Consider the following 22,995-nt stretch of genomic DNA (forward strand, 5'->3'; position numbering starts at 1 on the left):
TTTTAAGTTCTTCTGTCATTAAGTGGGGAATTTTTGAAAGTTTCAATCTTCTGTATATAGCCCCCCTTTCAATTTTCATAATAATATTTTTTTCCTACCATGAGTTCCATAACATAGGAGTCAGTGGTTGTTTTTTTTTTGTTTGTTTGTTTGTTTTATGTTCATCATTCTTTACAACTGATTTTAAGACTTCGACACTCAACAGAGTTTTCTTGTGTTTCAGCCATCCTTATAACTTTGCTGATATTCTAAACTATATTAAAAGGTTTTAATTACATTTGTATCACTTCCGTGCTAAATGGAAGTTAGATATTTTTATTTATTTTAGTATCAGTTACTGAAATGTTATGCTATTCTTAATTAACAACTTTTTCTGATTTATTTTTGTCTTCATTTGGTCACATAATTGCAGTTAAAATTGAAAAATTCCTAAAAGTCCGTTTTCTTAGATTGTTTTTCTAACAAACGTTTGAGAAAACGAATTTAAAACTACACATGGAATAGTTATCTAGTACTGACCACAGTCTTCATATAAACTAGAACTTAAATTTTTACTGTCTTTACTGGAAAATTGTGCCAGCTGATAGTGCTTGTGAAATCAGTTTCCTAATATACTTGAAGATCAGCCATTGCATACTTTCTGTTCTTGCAAACAAAACAAAAACACCTCCAAACGCCTCCATCTCCACAGTGGAGTCTGTCCAATGTCCTTAGATCCAGAAATAGAGTATAATTGACAGCAGCTACCTGATTTTTGGCTTAAAGAATGCACCAACAACATTGAGATGTACCATTTATTAATAAAAATATTTACTAAATTTGGGAGACTGATTTCTAGATATGTTCAAACAACAGAAGTTTACATGAATGTTGAATATCAATACAATATTTCTTTTTTTAATAGACATCACAACCTTCAGCTGCTGCTCAGGAGTCTTGCAATGTATGGCATGTGAACTTAGAAGCCATTCCAGAGTGGGTGAAATGCGTCATTGAGAAGGTAGATTTTTTTTCCTTACATCTTTATCATTCAAGCAAATGTGAAATTAGTAAGGGGAACAAAATTCAAGGGTACCTTTCTGACAAAGTCCATATATATTTCAGAGACCTTGTAATTGAGAGAATTTTTGTCAGTAGGTTTTATTATTACCATTCATAGAATCTTTATCCCCTTTTGATTTTATTTTTTTTAAATGTGTGTTCAAAACCTAAAATTGATAAATTCTGTTCCTGCCCATTTATAGATGAATGTATATATATTTGTCCAAATGACTGTTACAGGCAACACTGCATATCCTGACAATACTTAAACTGATGAATTATTCTTTAAGGCACTGAGAGATACCTGTAGATTAGCTGCCCTTGTGACATGGCATGGGTGACAAACATGAACGGCTACCATACAGCTGATACAAACAGTCCAGGAGATTCCTAAAATACCTTAATGATAACTTCTTGGTACAGATACTAAAGCTGATTAGAAATGTTGCCTTCCTGGATTTGTTGATTGTGAACATAGTGTCTTATGGGTGAAGTGGCAGTTGGTGGCAATCTTGACCATAGCAACCACAAAGTAGTCAAGTTTAAAATCTTTGGTAATAGTGCCACCAAAAGTGCCATCAAAACTTCAACCCTGGATATGGGGAGAGTAGAATTCAGGCTGCTCGAGTAGCTCATTATTAAGGTGCCCTGGGAACCTGCTTTTGAAAGCACTGGGCTCCATCAGTACTGGTCATATGTTAAGTACTACCTTGTAAGAGCACAGGAACAGGTAATTCTGAAATGTCAGAAGTCAGGCAGGCAGGGCAGAAGGTTGCCTTGTTTGAGCAGGGGTTTTCTTCTAGAGCTTAGGCAGAAAGTGTGTGGCCACTGGAAATAAGGTCAGGTGACATGGGAGGACTACAGAGATGCTGTTCACCATTGTAGGGAGAAAATTCATGCAGCCAAAGCTCAGAGATGAAGCTCGGCAGTACTGTGGGGGGAAATAAAAAGGTCTTTCTAAAATACGTTAACAGCAAAAGGACGACCAGAGAAAACATTGGTTCATTTCTTAATGGGGCAGTCACCTCATAAATAGGGACTTAGACAAAGCAGAGATATTTATTTCTGTTTACATGTGTTCATAGTGATAGGACAAGGGGGGATGATTTTAAATTAAGATGGGAGATTTAGGTTACATATTAGGAGAAAGTTTTTCACTCAGAGGGTGGTGAGGCACTGTAACAGGTTGCCCAGAGAGGTTGTGGATGCCCCATCCCTGGAGGTGTTCAAGACCAGGCTGAATGTGGCTCTGGGCAGCCTGGTCTGGTGGTTGGCAAACCTGCCTATGGAAGGGGGGTTGGAGTTAGATGATCTTTAAAGTCATTTTCAGCCTAGGCCGTTCTATGATTCTGTGATTTAGTGCCTTCCTTACCTCTGTCTTCAACACCAGTGGTGGGCTTTGAGACCCTCAGAGCCCTGAGTTAGAGGACTATGACTGTTGTAACAATAAACTCTCAGCCAGCCCCAAAATTGTGCAGGATTTGGTGCTCCAGCTGGGTGACTGTAAGTGTATGGGGCTTGATGGGACTCCTCCCGAGGTACTCAGAGAGATGACAGATGTCATTGTGAGACCTCTCTCACAACAGTCTCAGGAGTCTGGAGAGGTCCCAGTCAAATGAAACCTGGCAAACATTCCAATTTCAAGAAGGGTAAGAAAGAAAACCCTGGCCTGTCAGTGCCTGGTGAAATTGTGAAGATTATCCTGGGAGTTATTGAAAATCACCTGAAAGACAGCGCAGTCATTGGTTACAGTCAGAATGGGTTTATGAGCAGAAAGACTTGCTAAACAAACCTAATTTCTTCTTATTACAAGGTCATCCTGCTAGTTGACCAAGGGAAGCCAGTTAATGTAATATTTTAGCATTTCAGCAAAACTTTTTATACCGTCTTTCACAGCATCCTTCTGGACAAAATGTCCAGCATACGGCTAGACAAATTCATAGTACAATGGGTGAACAATTGTTTGAGGGTCATAGTAACATCAGGCTGGTGGCCAATCATTAGACGAGTTCTGCAGGCCTCCATTTAAGAGCCAGTTCTCTTCAGCATTTTCATAAATGACTTGGATACAGGACTTGAAAGCACACAAATTTTGCAGCCAACACTAAATTGGAAGGAGCTGTTGACTCCCTCAGCGGTAGAGAGGCATTGCAGAGAGATCTTGACAAATTAGAGGGTTGGGCAGTCATCAATAATATGAAGTTTAACAAGAGTGAGTGCTTGATTCTGCATCTGGGATGGGTCAACACTGCCTGGATGTGCATACAGACTGGGGGTCAAGGGGCTGGAGAACAACCTTGTGGGAAGGGATCGGAGCATTCTGTGTGATGGCAAGTTAAACTTGAGTCAGCAGTGAGCCCTGGCAGCCAAAAGGGCCAACTGTACCCTGGGGTGCATCAGACATGGCACTGCTAGGTGGTGGAGGGAAGGGATTGTCCTGTTCTGCTCTGCACTGGTGCAGACTCACCTCAAGTACTGCATGCAGTTTTAGGTGCCAGAATATAAGAAAGACATAAAACCATTATTTTCCGAATAATATTACAAATATAATGAAGGGTCTGGAGGAGAAGACATCTGAGTAGCAGCTGAGGTCCCTTAATTTCTTCAGCCAAGAGCAGAGCAGGCTGAGGGGAGGCCTCATGGCGGCCTGCAGCTCCCTCACGAGGGGAGCGGAGGGGCAGGCGCTGAGCTCAGTTCTCTGGGGACACCAACAGGACCCAAGGGAATGGCATGGAGCTGGGACAGGGGAGGATCAGGCTGGGTGTTAGGAAAAGGTTTTTCACCCAGAGGGTGGTTGGGCACTGGGACAGGCTCCCCAGGGCAGTGGTCATGGCACCAAGTTGCTGGAGTTCCAGAAGCATTTGGACAATGCTCTCAGACATGTGGTCTGATTTGGGCTTGTTCCTGTGTGGAGCCAGGAGCTGGAATCAATGATCCTTGTGGGTCCCTTCCAACTCAGCATATTCTATGATGATGTTGGCACATGGCTAGAAAATAGTTGCTTTCTTGCAGATTCAAACATCTGATGACAAGTTAGTGTCCCTGCTTTAACTGCCCATTTTAAATTACAAAGCATCTCACAACTCTCCTTACTGAAATTATTGCTTCTGTTGAGTGTATACTTTATTTCAGGGCTAGAAGTTAATGTTATGTCATGGATATAATAAGCAGCAACAGTGGTTAATGTTTGCCTTACAGATTTCCTCTGATTAGTGTTTGATTTTGAGAAGCAAATGCTCTTTGCATTGCTTTCAAATTAGGCTTCAGTGTCTAAGCTTTACTATATACTGTATACAGAAGAATATGCATATATACATATGTATATAAATGTACTTTATATTTTCTGTGAAGTGGTTGAAGTGGTCATTCAGTTGGAATTGATCTTTGTGGGTGTCTTTCAACTGTTCTGTTCTGTTTTATTCTGTTCTATTCTATACTGAAAATAACTTCTGATCTAAGTAAATCCATCCAACACAAAAAAAATATATATATGACTGTAAAACTAATCATTCAAAAATTAAGAAAATTTGTTTCATCTTGAAGAGAAAATAAATTAGGGGTGATGAGTTATTTTCGTGCTTTACAGTATTGCAGAATTTTGAATGTCTGATCATGAATACACAGTTTTTATAGTAGTTTGTTATATTATTTCAGTACAATTGGAGTTAATGTTGATATTAGCATATCTCTTTTCACCTTTAGCTGTAAATGCCCAGCCTAATGCATTTGAAAGCCTAAAAGGTCAAGTTGGAGACCTGTGAGATAAAAAACCTATAGGCAGTGACTGCTAAGAAAAGGCTTAGCTTTTTTTCAACACTGCAGAAGACCAATGCTCCTCTGGTGGCCGAGGCAATAATAGTACAATATTTGTACTGTTATAATATAAAGGGTACCAGTATTGTACTCTTTGAAAGCCTTCAGTGTCATAAGGTTTGTTGTTCATCCTTTCATGTCCTGGGAACTCTTTTCTCATTCACTTCTGACTTCTCTGGAAAGATGCTGCAGGTTTATGGATAAATTTGTGGCATTTTTAAACAATTTCGGCTTGTCCCCAGATCCTCCTGGGCTCTGAATAATTTTGTGATCATGTGTTATTTTCTCCTGTATGACTCCTGAATCAAAGGCTAAAACATTTTACATAAGCACAAAGTCTATTTGCAGTCTGTAACAGCCCACTGCTTCCCAGCCAGTTCTTTTTTGCCATCTGTCCCTGTTCTTAACCAATCTCATTGGGTTTCATGCACAAATTAGTGTATAGAGAATCTTCGATAATTATAAATACCTTGCTAGCGCTGTTAGTGACCTTTATTGACTTGCATTCTCTTTGCCCCGTTACTCATCACTTGGTTTAGCTTCTTTAGCTAACCCCTCCTAGTTTTTCCTCTTAATGCACACCATCATTAAATCTGTGTACCCTCAGCTTCTTTTCAGATCTTGCTGATTTTCCCGCTGCCACCGCCTCCACTAGTAGGCTGTTACTTCTTATCCTGAGTCAGTGCTTCCACACTCCCTTGCCAAGCTCATACTAAATCAATCCCAGACTTCCTTGTACTGCAGCTCATCTCCCGGTCTCTCTGCACATAGGGTGTAGCATTGTCCTTTTTCTTCCCTACAAACTCTTGCTTTCCCATTTTTGCTAGAATCACAGAACAGCTGAAGTTGGAAGGAACCTCAGGGTCCTTCTGGTCCAACCCTCCTGCTGAAGCAGGGTCACCCAGAGCAGGTTGCCCAGGACAATGTCCAGGCAACTTTTGAAGATCTCCAAGGAGGGAGACTCTGCAACATATCTGGGCAACCTGTGCCAGTACTCCATCACCTGCACAGTGAAGTGCTTCCTGATGTTCAGGAGGAACCTTTCGTGTTCCAGTTTACCAGACTGTTAGCCTTCTTCTCTAACCTTTGTGGATACTTTTTTCTCCCCTTTTGGCAATCTGGGTTATTATTCTGTAGTGGCTGAGTGCCTGCAATACCCACTAAAGACACTAAGTGCTTATTCCTGAATTTTAGTGCCTAGTCCAAAACATCTGAGAAACAGAGTGTGGGAGATTTAGAGTAAACCTCTGTGCCAGCTTAGTGTTTCTTAGGTAATGGCATAGACACAAATTTGTCAGCCTTGTAAACTAAGACTGTGTGTGTTTAAGGAGTTTTTGGGAATTTAAAAGTGTTTGGGGCATATGTAAACAGATTTTTTTTTTCTCTGAGTTAATAATATGTCCAGATTTAAACAGATTCTCATAAGTGCCATAAATGCACATCTTTGATACTTTGTGAAATTTTGAGTTTTTAACCCACAACACACATGTGAGCTTCTCAAAGAAGTGTTTCCAGAACTTTTTCTATTATTGCATGTGGAATATAATGCACACCAGCATTTTTGTGAAACTGCAAAAACGGTTTTACTGAAACTTTCCAGAGCATTCACTCAGACAAACATCAGTCATAGAATCATTTTCCCAAACTACCTTGCAAAGACATTTGCAACTGAAAGCAATGCTAGAAACGTTGGATAGCTTCTGTATTCATGCCTTAACCCCACATTGGGCACACTAGTGAGTAACGTGTGACTGGAGTTTATAATGTTTTTCCTATGGGCTGTGATCATGAGAACACTCGCATGACTTTGATCCTCAAAAAAGTTTCTCCTGAACAGATTAATTTATTTAGTAAAAACACTAATAGTTGTGCAAGTATGTAGGAGCTTATAGTTGTCTGATATGTATTTTATTTTCAAAGAGTGACTTTAGGATTGAAATGAGATTCATAAAAATGTAGATAATGTAAAGAAGTGTGTCCCCAATGATATTAAATGATATTAATGATATTAAAGATTTGTGATGTCATTTGCACACAGATTATGTTGTAATACTACATAAATCAAAATGCCAGTACCATTTCAAGTCTTTTGTGGGTAAGCAAAGTAAAAAGCTATATTCTCTTTGAGAAATCTCCTTCCACTGTACTTAGTATGCAAGAAATGTATTACCACTCAGAAAACTTAGCTGAGAAACTGTGCTTGCCAATTCCAGATTAACATGGTAAATTGATTTCACTATTTTAAAGGATCTAATGTTTTCATTGGCATTGCAGCATTATTCTATCAGTGGACAAATAATTAAAATATTTTAAAGCCTCTACAGTTTGAAATGTGTGTTAGTTCTAGATTTCTTAGATTTAGGATAGTTATCACTTACAACTAATTTTCACTTCATCAAGCAGAGTTTTCACTGGAACATTTTCTATGGTGGATTTTCTTTTTGCTCTGCAGTCTCTTTTTTGTGTTTGACAAACAAAAAACAAGCCCTTTTATTAAAGGAGAAAAGTAAATCTGGTAATGATTTCTTAATCATTGATTTATAATGAATGTGTTGGATGTCAGTTTGTTTTCTTTTTTTTGTTAATAGGCACAGTGGACAATTGGAAAACTGCATTGTCCGTTTTGTGAGGCCCGTTTAGGGGGCTTTAACTTTGTCTGCAACACAAAGTGTTCCTGTGGACAGTTAGTAAACATACATTTCTGCAAAAGTCGAACTGACTATCAGCCAGCTTTCTCTCTTAAATTGGCAAAATCATCAGGAAAACACTTACCTCTCTGCAAAATTAAGTCTGATTTTAGCACAGATACCCACCAAGAAGTGGTAACAGCAACTTTGGAAATCAAACCACAAAGGCTTTCATACATGGCCAGAAATAATAATACTGAAAGATTAACAGAAGCACTTTGCCTTGAAGCAAGATCTCCCAGATCAGAGATGAAAAGTAAAAAACTTGCCTTAAAGGCATTAAATCAAAAAGGAAATCTTTCTGCTTCCTGTCTTCTGAATGATGTATGCACTCTAAAACCTTTCCACAGAAGATCACGTAGTTGGGATTTAAATGTCAGCAAGAGACTTGTTTCTTCACCTTCATTTGAAACTTCCAGTACAGGAACTATTTACCATATGAAATGGTCGAATGGACAAAATGCAAATCCACCTGTTTACACACAAAGTGGCTTGCAGTTAGAGTCCAACAGTAGTGCTTTTCAGGAACAATATAGGTCAAATGCTGACAAACTACAGAAGAGGATTCGAGATACTTCCTTTACCACATTGGTACATAGAGGCATAGAGAGTGAATGTGATTTTGAAGCTGCTGGACAATCTTCTGGGAGTGCCATTGCTGACGGGTCACCTTTTGTGATGAACGTTTCTTCATCTGTGAGTGCTGTAGAAGAGGAACAATATATTGCACCTGTTGGTCTTGTGCAGCCTACAAACACTTCTGTCAACCAAAAACTGAGTAAGAGAGAAAGAAACAAGTTGAAAAGCTTAAGGAGAAAACAAAGGAGGCGAGAACAGTGGCTACAGAAGCAAGTAGGTGTTTAAAGTGAATTGTGCTACTTTTTTTCGTTTTGCCTGCTTTTATAACTTTTAGTTTTTGATACTGTCTCATAAAGTATTGCAACTTCTTCCTGCATGTAATTTTTCTAATTCAACCCATTTATTTATTTATTTATTTGTTTGTTTGTTTTTGCTGTATTAAAATCAGATCTTGGTAGATATACATAACTCATTTCTGTTGACCTTTTTGTTGTGATGTAACAACAAATCCAAAATGGAAGGTAAAATTTAATCAATGTGATTAAAGGAGGCCTAAATATACAAATCTTTTAAATCAGAAACAGTAGTATTTCAGAATTTCTTAGATATTAAGTAATGAGATTTGGGGTTATCTTTGCATTAAAAATATATATATATATATATATTTTTTTTTTTTAAAGATGTTTGCATTTACCATTTATTATAAAACAATTATTCTTTTCTTTGAGTAAAGAACTAATTGTTGCTGTTTACTATAGCTTTAGTAGCTAAATACTTTGTCTACAAATCTAGAAAAAATAATTACATATTTTTATAAAGCTTTTACACGTTTCAATTATACAGCTGTTTTCCCTCTTCGTTCCATTAAAGAAGAACAGAATTAAACAAAACTGATGGTCATGCAAATTTGGAAGGGTGAGGAGGGCAGAGACTGGGAGTATATCTTTACATGAATAATAGTTACAGTTTGCTCAGGAATTAATTAGAAAGGTTGATGATATGTATACCTTTAAAAGAAAATTCCTCCTCATATAATTCCTGCTATAAAATACTGTGTGGCTAGAGAGAGCAAACATGCTCACTCTCACCAGAGAAGTAATATCTACTCCAGAAATCGTTCCCACTTTAGGAAGATATGTCATTGTGAAGTGCAGTGACATGCAAATCTCCAGTAAGCCTTATTTCACAGATATATTTTATGTGATTGTTTTGCATTTGGTATCAGTAAAGTTTAATTTGATATTTATGCTTTTTTGAGAAACCCCAATCTTGTTTTAACAGACTATGCTTAGCTTAGGTATTAAACTGTTTTTGTTGGTTTACATTTAATAAATAGGATATCTAGGACCAATGGTTCATGTATGAATCTTACTTTAGTCATTAGTACATAAACGTTTTTCACCCTTAATATTCCACTTACCTCTTACAGTATGCTCAGACGTTGCATGACTTTGGGCTCTTTCCTACATACTGCCAGTAGAACCTTTAGAATGTAGTACGGAATAAAGGCGGAGCACTGAATTCAGGATCAAGAGATAGTTACCTGGAGGCTGTCTCTCTTAATTAAATTTAAGAATCAGCTTGAGAATGTGCTGGGTCTGGGGACATATCATAAGACTTTTTAGTATACCAGACTTTTTTTTTTTTTTTTTTTTTTGCCTTTGGGAAGGATTTTTGTTTAATTTAAAGAGAGGTTTTAATTGGCCTTGTCATATTTGGAAATCTGATTTTGTAAAATACCTCACTGATGCTGAGAATAAAGAACCTTTCCAAGACCTGTACGTTTTAATATTGAATGCCTATTTTCTACTAAGTTTAAAGATTATTAGATGTCAGCATCCTTAAAATGGCTTTAAAAATTCCAGGTCTATATTATTTTTCTTGAATGAAATAAGGGTGCAAAAGCCTGGCTTATATGAGCATTTGCGCAGTCATGTCATCTGCAGTCTCTCCAGATGCTACTTTCAAGAGTAAAATGTACAAATTTTCCTAATTTGCAGTAGCTGAAGAAAGAAACGATATACTTTCAAATGTTCTTCTTGTTAAACAATGCCTTATCTATTCCTCTACATCAGTTTGCTATATCAAACTTTTTAAAAATGAATATAGTTGTTAAATCCGGTGTGTCTAATCAGCAAGCACACAATTTACACATTCAGAATGTATTTAAGAGGTATGTGAAATAAATAATCAGGTTTAAATAGTAGTTTTAAGGGGTACTTATTTCAGTTTGGTTTCCCTGAAGGTCATTGATTTCTTTACTCGTGCTGAAAGTCTGTGACCTGGAAAGGAATATTAAAAAGAGCATAAAGACCCATACTTTTCAGACTGTCTGTCAACATGTGTGGCTAATGCAGTTGCACTTCCCATCACTGTAAATATCTTCCCACGAGAATGTGGACCAGAAAATCACATCCCTTCTACAGTCCAACAGTGTCACAGGATGTGATGCTACTTTGCCACAGACTACTTCCGGCTTTTCCAACTGAAAAGCAGTTTGAGACCTTTTCAGACTTTGGACTTGCTTTGCAAATGCAAAGCCCAGTTTATTTTGTAGCATGATAACTATCTGTCGAGTTGTTCTACTGTCTTTAAATAAGCTAAAATGCCTGTGAATGTTGTGTCATGGCAGAATGCTCACTGTAGTGAAGTTGAAGTATATAAGCTTAAAATTGTAAATAGGAACAGTTCTGTGAGCTCCTTGCTTGCATTTGCCCTTGCACTTATGCTGTCTCTGTGGAATAGGTGCAGGACTGAGATGAGATACCCTGCTAACAGCAGAGGGACCCAAGCTTCCTCTGACTGCTCTGCAAAAGAAAGCTCTTAAAGCCTGGAGAGGATACCTACGTTTTGTGTGCACATATGTGTGCATGCTTGTGTTTGTGGGGGATTTCTAGCTGTTGGGTATATTGGTAGGGTATAATAGTAAGTACCTAGGTCTAGGAATTGCTGGTGTTAATAAGCATTTTTGTATTTGCTGCTATAGCTAAGAAGATTTACATTACAAACTCTTTTGTGTACATCTTGTTACATTTGCATTATTTATTACTGTCTAAAGCTCATATGAATTTTCTGAAACATGAAAGGCAGAAATATAATTTATTGCTCCTCCTGTTTTGTTTCTGTTCATAATTATTTTACACACAGCAAGTCTACATAGCTAGCTTCAAAACTGGTATCCTCTTTGAAATCATCCTGATTGTTGTGGTTTCACCCCAGCAGACAGTTGAGTACCACATCTGCTTTCTCACTCTCCCCCGGTGGAATGGGGAAGAGAATCAGAAAGAGAAAAGTGCAGGAGCTCATGCATTGAGATACAGGCAGTTTCACAAGTAATGCAGACGAAGCAAAACAGGTGTTTAGCCCCTTCGAGGAAAGCAGGGTTCATCACAGGTAACAGTTTATTGGGAAGACAAACACCATCACAGAAGTCATCAAATGTCCCTCCCTTTCTCCTTCTTTACCCCATTTGTTACTGCTGATCACAGCACCACATGGTGTGGGACATCCCTTTGGCCATCCTGGGCTACTTTTCCCGGCTGTGTCCCCTCCCAGCTCCTGGGGCACCCCCAGCCTCCTTGCTGGCAGGGCAGCACGAGGAGATGAAATGTCCTGGGCTCTGTGCAAGCACGGCTTTGAAACAGCTAAAAACATTGGAGTGTTATCACCACTATTTTCATCAAAAATCCAAAACAGCATTGTGTAAGCCTCTACGAAGAAGATAACCCTGTCCCAGCCAAAACTGTGACACTGACCCATCCAAAAACATACTACTGGTCATCCGAACTGCATCGTGTGTCTCTTTCTCAAAGTCTCTTCTATCTTACCAGGCTTGTATTTCTTTACACTACATTAAATTACAGTTATTAATATCACATTTGCTGTGGAATAACTGCTTGTTATGGCTGTGATTGCACCATACAAAGATAACAAAAAATATAAAAGATAACAAAGGTGAAAAAGCATACTGGTTATAGATACCTGGTCAATTAGAGTAATTGCTAAGCCAAGTACAAGAAAGCTGCAGGCAAGTCAAGAAAAGTTCAGGCAGAGCAAGCCTCAGCCCTGAGGCCTTGCAGGTTAAGTGGAAAGCTGATGGTCAGTTTCTAGCAATGACAATACAGGGTTGTGTTACAGGGCTACATGGTTTTAAGCATAAGGCAGTATTTTTATTTAGGTAGGAAATTTTGGACCTGAGTAGCTTCTGAGCCAAAGCTTGTCTATCTTTGCTTTTGATTTGGTTGCAACTGTTATCTGGTGATTTTTGTAATTAGGAGTTTAATTCTGTCACAGATTATAAACCGGAGTAAGAAGGAGGTATTGACAATGTTGGATTCATGCCAAAATCTGTAACTTCCCTTCTTTAAATTGCAGATGTGCTCTCTGTGTAAAATTACTCATGGAGCTACTGGACAAACAGAATACATCAAGATTGTCTCAGTGTATCACTATGTATTCTAATTTTTTATGGTTATCTTGAAACTAGAATCTATAGAGTAGAATTTAGTGTAGGTGCACTGTTGTAATATAGCTTTACTGAAGGCCAAAGTAGTCATCTGTGTTGTATTTTCCTTCATTTAAGTGAAATATATATGATTAATCTGTTTGTCTATAAGATAGTTTCAGAATATACCAGTGCTGCAGATTAACCTCAGCACAGCGGAAGTCATAGATTCATAGAATCATTTTGTTTGGAAAAGACCTGTAAGATCACCTAGTCTGGCCTTTAACCTAGCACTGCCAAGTCCACAATTGAGCTGCTTTGTGTTAAATGCTCTTTTTTTTTTTTGGGGGGGGGGGGGGGTGGAGGGGAGGTGGTGGGGGTGTATCTGCTGCTTATTTTAGTTTTTCTAGAAGCCTACAGACAACTTAGATAATAACAATTCATGAGACTTGCTTTCCCTCGACTAAAAATGACAATGACTCTTTCATGGAGGTAAGTCATAGTGGTGCGCAGCTAGGTGCATGCCATAATTCCAGCGTGGATCTTTATTACACAGAGTGAAGAGCAGACTAAATTGCGCAGTTAAGTAAGATGACTCATGACAGATAAAAATCAAAGTTCAACAATGGTATGAACAAGAATATAGGAGTACTTTCATATTTATGAGATTTACTGTGGATTACCAGAAGGACCACATCACATGCACAGTAAGGACAGAGTTTAAGATTAGTTCTTATACTGGAAAATGATGAATTGTTACACAATTTTGTGTCCTAGACCTGTAATCCTTCACTTCTACAAATTGTTCTGCTAATGACTTTCTGACTATGCATTTGAGTCAGTTTTGTATTTCTAATTGGTTTTCATGTTACTAAACTCACTGAACACGTATAAATGGAGGCAAATTAAATAGAGGTTTGCATTTTTAAGTAGAGAGCAGGGCTTGAGTCTAGAAATGCAGAAATATTTTTCTTTCAGGAAAAAAGTTCCTCACATCTGGGAATATTAAATCTCCATACAGTTGGGTTTTTGTTTGTTTGTTTATTATTACTTGTTAGCTTGTTTTTAAAAGATCTAATCCTTCATGCTATGTAGTGGTCAAGGTATCAATGAATTTTTCTCATTCAAAACTCCTCTTCAGTTTTATGCTATCAAGCATCTAAGTGGGTTGTTTGTTCGCTTGTTTGTTTTGTTCTTGTTGTTGTTGTTTTTCTCATATCTCCATTTGGAAGAAAATAATGCTATCTGTTTTTTTCTGTAGTTTTTCAACTATTTTAGCTAAAACTGTAGGCATGCACTGAGGAGTCACTCTAAGCATCACAAAGACATCACACAAGTAGAACAGAGCAGAAAAGATTTAATACAACCTCACCATTTCTGAAATTGATAAGCTCTCAGTGATTTTATTAAGAAATAGAAGAATTAAAGTAAAAAATAGTGAAATTAATTGTTATATATAATACTGAAGAGATGTTTTTTATAAAAACATTTCATAAATAAATGTAAGGAAAGATTGCATCTACTGTTATAGTTGAAGAAGTTTCTAAATTTAGGTTTTTATTTTAGTTTTCTAAATTTTAAGTGTTTCACCTTCTATTTGATAATTAGGAGTTTAGATATATTGTTTCTAAAGACTGGAATACTGGAGTATCAACAATACAACCTTTAGACACAGTGGGCATGAAAAGCAGAAATGTTCTGGTTTAGTAATGATCTCACATTTTTGAAAATACTATTGGACAGAAAGAAACAAATTCATCATCATTAAGGAAGGCTTCCTCCCCGTAATCTTTAAAAAGAAATTCAGCATTTTGACAGAAGATTGATCAAATCTTAATCTTTTGTAGCTCAAAAAGTTGAAAAATTGTAAGTAAATTTATTTTCATAATATGTAAATCTCATTTTCTTCTACATATAGGGTGAGAAGAACTTTTACTAATCGATTTTGTAGGTGTGGAAAATCAAATAAGTATATGACATTATGAACACTTAGAGAAATAAACCGTTTGATTCTTCTCCCAACTTTTGAACGCCATTTTGCATTTTGATTGTGATTTAGACTTTTTGCTATGGTGCAGTGCTAATATAGACTCTGAAGCAAATTGCAAATAATTAGCAAACTTTGCATTAAAATATGATCTTAGCTAAGAGAGAGTATGAAGAAGCAACTGGTGAAGAATGATGATTTTCTAATTTAACCTCTTCCATAAATGTAAAATTTCTAATTTATAATAATTTCTAATCATTTGGTGAAAGCTGTATAGAAGATGAAAAAATATTAAAAAAAAAAAAAAAAAAAGCATTTCTGTGGACTTTTTTAAATTGTAAAATTAGAAGTAGATCCGAGTAGATCTGATTTAGAATACGTCAACTTCCATTTGCAGATTAAAATTAGTATATCTCAGGAAGAGGAGAGTTAAAAATACAGTGTGGTTCTGAAATGCATTTTACTGGAGAAATAAAACTCCAACTGCATACTTACTCCACTATCATTCTTGTCATGTTAATTTTCATACAAAGCAATCCATTAGCAAAGAACAAAAAAGACACAGAAAGCTATTGAATTCATAAGGATCAGAGCAAAAAAACACTCATTAAAATACTAAAAAGGGCATGACTGCAGCCATGGTGGGGGAAGAAAAAGTACGGCATAGTGAAAGAAAACATGCAATTTGAAGGATTACATTCAATGGATTCGCAGAATTGGCAGAAATAAATGATTTTGGAACATTCTGAATGTTTTCCAGTTGGAAGTAACAGAGGGTTTGTTGTAAATAATAATAATAATAATAATAAAATAAATAAAACAAAAAGGTGTTTAGAAAATAATATTAGACCTGAGATTCTGGAAAAAGGTAAAAACTGTGTGCCAACCATTCATATAACAGAACTTACATTCTTCATTTTGACATATTTCCTCAGTATGTTTTGTCCATTTAACATTGGAAAAGTAGGTTTCTGGAATAGGCAATAAAAAAATGTAGCATTGCATATTGGCAATTATATGTAATTCTTATTATTTTTTTTCCCTGTTTTTAAGTGGGTTCAGTGTTCAGTCTCACTTATTACAGGAAAAGTAATCACAGTGTGTGAAAATATACAGAGAGACTATTTGAAGATTAGATACAGGCAGACACAGTAATTGCTCTTGGCTGTATAATGACACATTAATTAAGTAGTGGTCCCTTTGAGGTGGGTCCAAAATCTAGATCGAAGTGAGAATGTTAATTTTGTTACAATAAAAAGAAATTCTCATCTTAGCATACTAGCAAAGTGAATATTGGATCTATGCATTAAAAGAAACAGTGAACAGAAACAGGTTTTTCCTGGTTGATCAAATCTCTTGTACAGAGAACTACTAAACTGAAAAGCAGAACACCATTTTTGTAGTCACTGTGATAATATGTTGTTTCCAGCACAGCAGACCAATCTGGTTTCTAACAGTAAACTGTTTTATGAGGATATAAATAATACATTTGAATTACTACTAGATGAATCTTTCTGGACTGAAATCTGTTAATCTATGGAATATATATCTGTATTCATGATGGTATTAACCGCTGTGTAGATGTCTGTCTTCAGTATTTCTTTTGTTCTAAAAATATTCTATTTATCTTTAGTTTAAATATAAATGTAACATTTACTGAAACTATTTTTATATAATTATATGAACAGAACTGAATTTTAGAGAGGTATGCTGGAAAGTACAATATGTGGTCTGTGACAGTGGGGAAAGAATATGATGGGGGTCACTGGGAGTAATGGTATTGTCACTACCCTATGCATAGCACGTAGTCTCACTTTTCAGTGGAGAGCTGATGTAGAAGGTGATTGCTCAAACAGTCTCATATGGGTTCGTAGTTGTTCTTCACTTTTTCTCCCATATCACTTGGTTTGTTCAGCCCAGAGCAGAGTAGGCTGAGTGGAGGCCTCATGGCAGCCTGCGGTTCCCTCACGAGGGGAGCGGAGGGGCAGGCGCTGAGCTCTGCTCTCTGGGGACAGCGACAGGACCCGAGGGAACGGCATGGAGCTGGGACAGGGGAGGGTCAGGCTGGGGGTTAGGGAATGGTTCTGCACCCAGAGGGCGGTCGGGCACTGGGACAGGCTCCCCATGGCAGTGGGCACAGCACTGAGCCTGCTGGAACTCCAGAAGCATTTGGACGATGCTCTCAGACATCTTGTTTGATTTTGGGGTATACCTGTGTGGAGGCAGAATTCAGACTCGGGGATCCTTGTGGGTACTTTCCAAGTCAGGATATTGTATGACTTTACCTCTTTTAAGCCTGTTTTGGGCAAGAGCAATGAAATGTATTACTGGATTTGATCTCTAGCAGCACGTTGTATGAGTTCTCTGTTTAACTTCATCTATACCACTTTTTCGTCACCTTCAGCTACAAAGACACGTTTTTCTCTTTTTTGCATTTGGAATCTCTACATATCCAGCATTCCAGTTAGATGGAGATTCAGAATATCCGTTTATCTGTCCCAGGTTTCTCTACCTAATCTTTTCCCTGGGCTCTTGACAGCATTTTGTCTCTTCTGCCCTTCCATGTGTTACCAAATCAAAAGGTTTGGGATCTTTGCAGTTCTTTTTATGAATTCTCATGTGCATTTTCTCATCGTATCTTCATTTCCTTATTTTCACCCTAAAACTTTTTTTTTTTCCTATTTATCTTCTATCAATCTTTTTCACTTTTCATATACAGCTGCACATGTCTTTTGAGAACAGACTTGCTATATTTTTGTATGCTATATGCTTTTTATCATCATTTACTGCAAGTTCAACTGTTCAAGTAATTCCTCATGAAAAGCAGGCAGAAAGTGAGATTCTGAGCACAACAGAAGGAAACATTTGGTAAACTTGTGAATGGACAGTGTAAGAAAAGTTTGTCAGTATTTTCCTAGCCAAATGGAATATGCACTAAACATGCTATGGAGTGGCCCATAGCTAAATTTCATGTGACCTTCTGCACTCCTGTGTGCCTCTGATATTAATATGTAGGGACCCTTTTCTATGGAAAGGAAACAGACCTGGCACAGATCAGGCACAACTCAGCTGGCTGGTGTGTAGTGAGAACTTCACTGACAAACTATGAATCTTGAGTCCAAGAGAGAAACTGTTTAGTCTAAGAGAGCAGGCAAAATACAAGTTTTGTTTTTTTTCTACAGTTGTCTTATCATGCTAGTGCTGTGTTGGATAGGACTGTAACTGGAGGTGAGAGAAGCATAACAAAAGGTGGTGGAGATGAAGTGCAAATGCACATCTTCTCTGCTTCTATTATGCAGTAGGATATTTCCATAGACACATAGAAGTGAAATGTAAATAGAAAATAGAGTCATAGAATCATTACGGTTGGAAAAGACCTTCAAGATCATCTGATCCAACCATCACCCTACTGCCAATGTCACCCACTAAACCATGTCCCAAAGCACCATGTCCAACCTTTCCTTAAACACCCCCAGGGACAGTGACTCCAGCAACTCTTTTGGCAACCCATTCCAATGCCTGACTGCTCTTTCTGAGAAGAAATGTCTCATAATTTACAATGTGAACCTTACCTCCCACAACTTGAAACCATTCCCTCTAGTCCTATCACCAGTTACCTATGAGAAGAGGATGACCTGCAGCTCCCCACACCTTCCTTTCAGGGAGCTCTAGAGAGCAATAAGGTCTCCCCTAAGCCTCCTCTTCTCCAGATTAAACAACCCCAGTGCCATCAGCCGCTCCCCACAGGACTTGTGTTCCAGGCCCTTCACCAGCTTCATAGCCCTTCTCTGGACACTCTCCAGGGCCTCGATGTCCTTCCTGTAGTGAGGGGCCCAAAGCTGAACACAGCACTCGAGGTGCGGCCTCACCAGAGCAGAGCACAGGGGGACGATCACCTCCCTGGTCCTGCTGGCTGCACCATTCCTGACACAAGCCAGGATGCTGTTGGCCTTCTCGGCCACCTGGGCACACTGACGGCTCATGTTCAGGTGAGCATCAGTCAGCACACCCAGATCCCTTTCCTCTGCACAGCTTTCCAGCCACTCTGCCCCAGGCCTGTAGCGCTGCATGGGGTTATTGTGACCAAAGTGCAGGATGCAGCACTGAGCCATGCTGAACCTCATCCCATTGGCCTCTGCCCATTGATCCGTTCTGTCCAGGTCCCTCTGCAGGGCCTTCCTACCCTCCAGCAGATCTACACTTCCCCACAACTTGGTGTCATCTACTAACTTACTGCAAAATGGAAACAAATGAGGCCTCTCAACTCATGCTTGTAATTTGAATGTTGAAGAAAGATGCAAAGAATTGGGGAGGCAGAGGAGGGCAGGATATGAGGAACACATAAAATGGGGAGCATATTTTATTCATTTGCCTTTGCATTTCTCTTTTTGAGAAGGAGTTAAGACATATAGTTAAAAAGCAAATTGCAGCAATTTCCAAGGTGTATCCAAGAACATCTTTTGTATTTTCGTATAATCTTAGGAGTTTCATTAAAGTACCTCTAATCCAGTGTAATGCTGTAATGTTGAACATTTTTTATTATTATTTCATGCCTAATTTATTCAGAGAAACATACATGGTGGCTTGTTAAAATATCATTTCAACGATGTTGAAATATTGTTTCAACAAAATTTTTTGCTGATCTAACTTTTTATCAATGCCAGTAGTTCACCTTTTCTCATTTAGATCCTACTGATGCAAGATGCAGCTTCTCTGACATGTTCTGCTAGAAACTTGCTAGCAGTTCAAGGTACTTGGTGCTTTATAGGATTGCCCCTTTGACAAGCTTACAAACTGAGCTAGATTTTTGGCACAAGACAAAGCAATAGGTATGACACTTGTACAATACTGAGTCATAAGCCTTTATGCAGGTCTCCTACTATTTACTTTGTTTAATCTGTTTTAAGAACACCAGCCTGTCAGAACAGCTGGATTGACATACTGGATAGGTGACTGAACCAGAATTTTTCAGGTTTTTTTCATGCTTTTCTTTTTCCAAGCATGAGCAGTAAGGAGTGTGTATGAATCACCATGTCAGTGATATACTATTGCCACATCATTTTATGAATGATTTTTTGGGCAATTTGCACAGTTTTATGTACAAAACACAAACAAAGAGCCACATGCCAGTACCGAGATATTCCAATATCTTATTACCTTTATTTTAAATGCTAGTGTGATTTGGCAACTTAGTGCTTAGTTGTTGCAATGGATGAAATGGAATTCCCCTATGATTCTGGACACAGCTGTCTACTTGTCTTGTCTTATCTGATTCTGCAGTGTCCCTATTCAGAGTGGAAAACAAAACAAAAAATGAGTGGTTCTTTGTTGATCTTTCTGCAGTGTCGGCTCACATTGGATTCAGTGGATTGCTACAGCCAACATAAGAGGACAGGTAGAACTGTGTGGTTAGAGGTAAAGAAATGGTATCCAGTAGGTCAGCTGAGCTATAGCGTGAAAACATGGCCTTATTAGTTTTGATAGCTACATGTAGTCTGACTGGATAAAACAGTACATCATAAACATAGTTACAATCAACTACTTGCTACCAGTATTTGTAAATCTGACCTGAAATTACAAGAGTTATATTTTGGTCATTTGATAACAGAAAAAAGTCCATTCATGTTGTAGAGGAATTCAGTTAGTGTCATTTTAGTTTTATCTTTAGGAGATATTTTATGCCATGTAGGAATCTCAAAAAAAGAAATATATGCTCTGAAAGTACAAATGTATTCTGGGAATACTAGCATGACTTCAGCTATTGCACTGCCTCATTAATTATGTTGCATAGTAGCATGCTGTAGTCTTGTATTATATGAAGCAGTAAGAATGTTTTTCCTGCTGTTTTTTTGTTTTTTTTTTTTTCCCCCTTAGGAATATCATATTTAAAAAAAAAATAAAATAAAATCATCCACTGCAGTACATATGTTGATAGATTAGTAAAAAGTATACAGCACTTGTTTCAATAGTGCAGCACAGTTTTCACTGAATATTGCTGTAGCAATAATGTCAAATTATAATGATGCCAAATATATGGATACCAATAATTACACAATTCAAAGTAAAAAGATTGCCAGTACATTAAGGCTAATTCTTGTGCTTGATTCATTCTCTCCATAAGGAGGACCTGGCTTAGTTTAGCTTCTTCATACTGCATTATATATTCCTTCCAAAGACTATAAAAATTATTTCATATTCTTTTTTTCAATAGTGTTTTCGAAAAGGCTGCTCTGTATCTAAACACTAGCTGTCATCACAGATGATTTGTATCCCACAAAATTCATTACTTCTTGAGGTACATAAGCATGCATTTGCTACTTACAAATTGGAAAAAAAAGGACTCAGCATTCTAGAAGGATAGTTATGAAGTTAAATGTAGAAATTTAACAGTGTACAATGTGCAGTCGTTCTAAATGTACAGTTAAGGAGACTAAGAGTGTAAGAACTGCAAAGAACTGCTATACCATTTACTTTTAATATTCCTAAATTCATACTAAATCATTTGGTTAGTAAACAACATCCTTTTAGTTCTGTAGCATTTCCGTAGAATTGATTTGCAGCATTTTTTAATGAAGGCTTTAGGAGGTAGAGTATCCTAACATCTTTATTTGTTTCAGAGAACTTTAGAAGTATTAGATACTTTTCACTGCAGGTAAAATCAATAATCCCTGCCTCAAGGGCATGCAGTTTACTTTCAGAAGTGATTCAGTGAAAGAGTCAGCTAGAAGGCTGAAGATCAGCTGAAGTAAGAAATGAAAATTGGAGAAATAAAATGAAATTCTCAGCAAAACCTAGCATATCAAGAAGCATATGACCAAATTAATTTAGTTAACAACATTATAAATAGTTTGTTTGCTTTTTTTTTTAGTTATTGTGGCTGAAGTAAGTGCTGTGGTGATTAATGGTTAGATAATTTGTGGAGGTTGCAGCGTTTTATAGTGTTTATAGACCTGTGGGTGAAAAAGGACATCCAATGTACAGGCTAGAAACACTGTCAAACCAGGTGTTGTGAGATAGAATACATGGGGTTAGGTATGCTAGGGGCAGTCAGAGCTTCCCCATGCCTTCAGATTTTCACAGAATCTGATGCAAAACTAAGCATGTCACTTTTTCCAGTATGGAGAAGTTAGCCTGTTCAGGAGCAAGCTGAATTTTGCAAGTGTTCCCCAGTTCATTTACTGTCCTTTCCTGTATCACAGGACAGTTAGCATGAATGCAGTGAGAGCTACATACAAGTTGATGTGTCTTTGCACTGTCAAGAATGTGCATGTGATAGAAACATCTAAGTTTCTTCATACATGTTTCTTCATCATACCTTCCTGATTCTGGGACTATTGAGCAGAAGTATTTGAGCTAACATTGCACAGAAGCATTTCTGGTATGCTATTTTTATTTCTTCGCACCATATGAAAGTGGTTAGACTGCAAGTGGTTAGACTGCTCATATGTCTAATTGGCCCTGAAAGCTTAAGATAACCTTTCATGTGATTATCGATATGTCCTATGAGACCTGCTAGATACAAATGAATGTGCAAAGAGTCAGTTGTCTTTGCATTGATGACAATTAATCACAACCCAGACAGACATTTCAGAAACAGATGGTTGCCAGTGCAGAATGCAAGATTAGCCCATATAAGAATGGCGGCAAATGGTGGCAAGTGATTTTCCGTTAGGTACATATATTTCCAGTGTTAGAATATTACAAAAGGTTAATTTTCATAGACTAGTTACATGTTTACTTTGCAAGGCATGTGGGTAATTCTTGTTTTCTTACATGACCATCTTCCCTAAAAGCAAAAAATTTACATGTAAATGTATATGTATGTATATGCATATACATGTTTATGCCTGTTACAATCCACAGATCATCACTGATATAACAGATCATAGTCTTATAAAGTATTTTTCTAAGTTGAGTTAAAAGCTTGTACATGTATTGATTGTGGTATTATGGAGCAGTCTGAATTATTAATTGAGTTTCATTTGGCAGGTAAAATAGTTCTTAATTGATTTTGTTATAAAAGGTGATATATGCTTTTACAGAGCTGTTATCTATGTTTTAAAGATATTAATGAATATTTAATGTTAAGTCTGAATAAATCAGTATGCTCGAAAACAGCATAATCTGAAACTCAAAATGCCTGCTTGACAAAAGGACAGTTGTCTGAAAACAGTCATAAAAATCAGAAGTAGTTAAGAGCTCTGGTTCAGGTAACGGAGTTGAGAACATGACGTGCATTGTTTTGATGCAGATTTTTGGGATAAGTAGATACAGACAAAGCTTTAACTAAGTGAAAAATAATGAACCTTTTTCAAGGTGGTAAAACAGATTCACAGTTTACAGCAGTTGTCTAGGAAAGCAATTTCTGTTGGTAAAGTACATTTCTCTTGCTGTACTGAAAACTGAGGTTAAAACAGGTCATGCTCAAACCTGGGAGAATAGAG

The 22,995-nt window shown here is 37.5% G+C and overlaps 1 protein-coding gene across 2 annotated transcripts in view; it reads left to right on the top strand.

Moving 5' to 3' along the window:
• The window catches only part of RNF180 (ring finger protein 180), an 85,637-nt gene that overhangs the window by 8,804 nt on the left and 53,838 nt on the right, over nucleotides 1–22,995 (top strand). For both annotated transcript variants that reach the window (XM_068667056.1, XM_068667057.1), the window contains exons 3-4: nucleotides 905–1,000; nucleotides 7,443–8,393. In XM_068667056.1, coding sequence (XP_068523157.1) covers nucleotides 905–1,000; nucleotides 7,443–8,393 — 1,047 coding nt within the window. The remainder of the gene's footprint in view (nucleotides 1–904; nucleotides 1,001–7,442; nucleotides 8,394–22,995) is intronic.

The sequence above is a fragment of the Anas acuta genome, chromosome Z (assembly GCF_963932015.1).
Source record: "Anas acuta chromosome Z, bAnaAcu1.1, whole genome shotgun sequence".
NCBI lineage: Eukaryota > Metazoa > Chordata > Aves > Anseriformes > Anatidae > Anas > Anas acuta.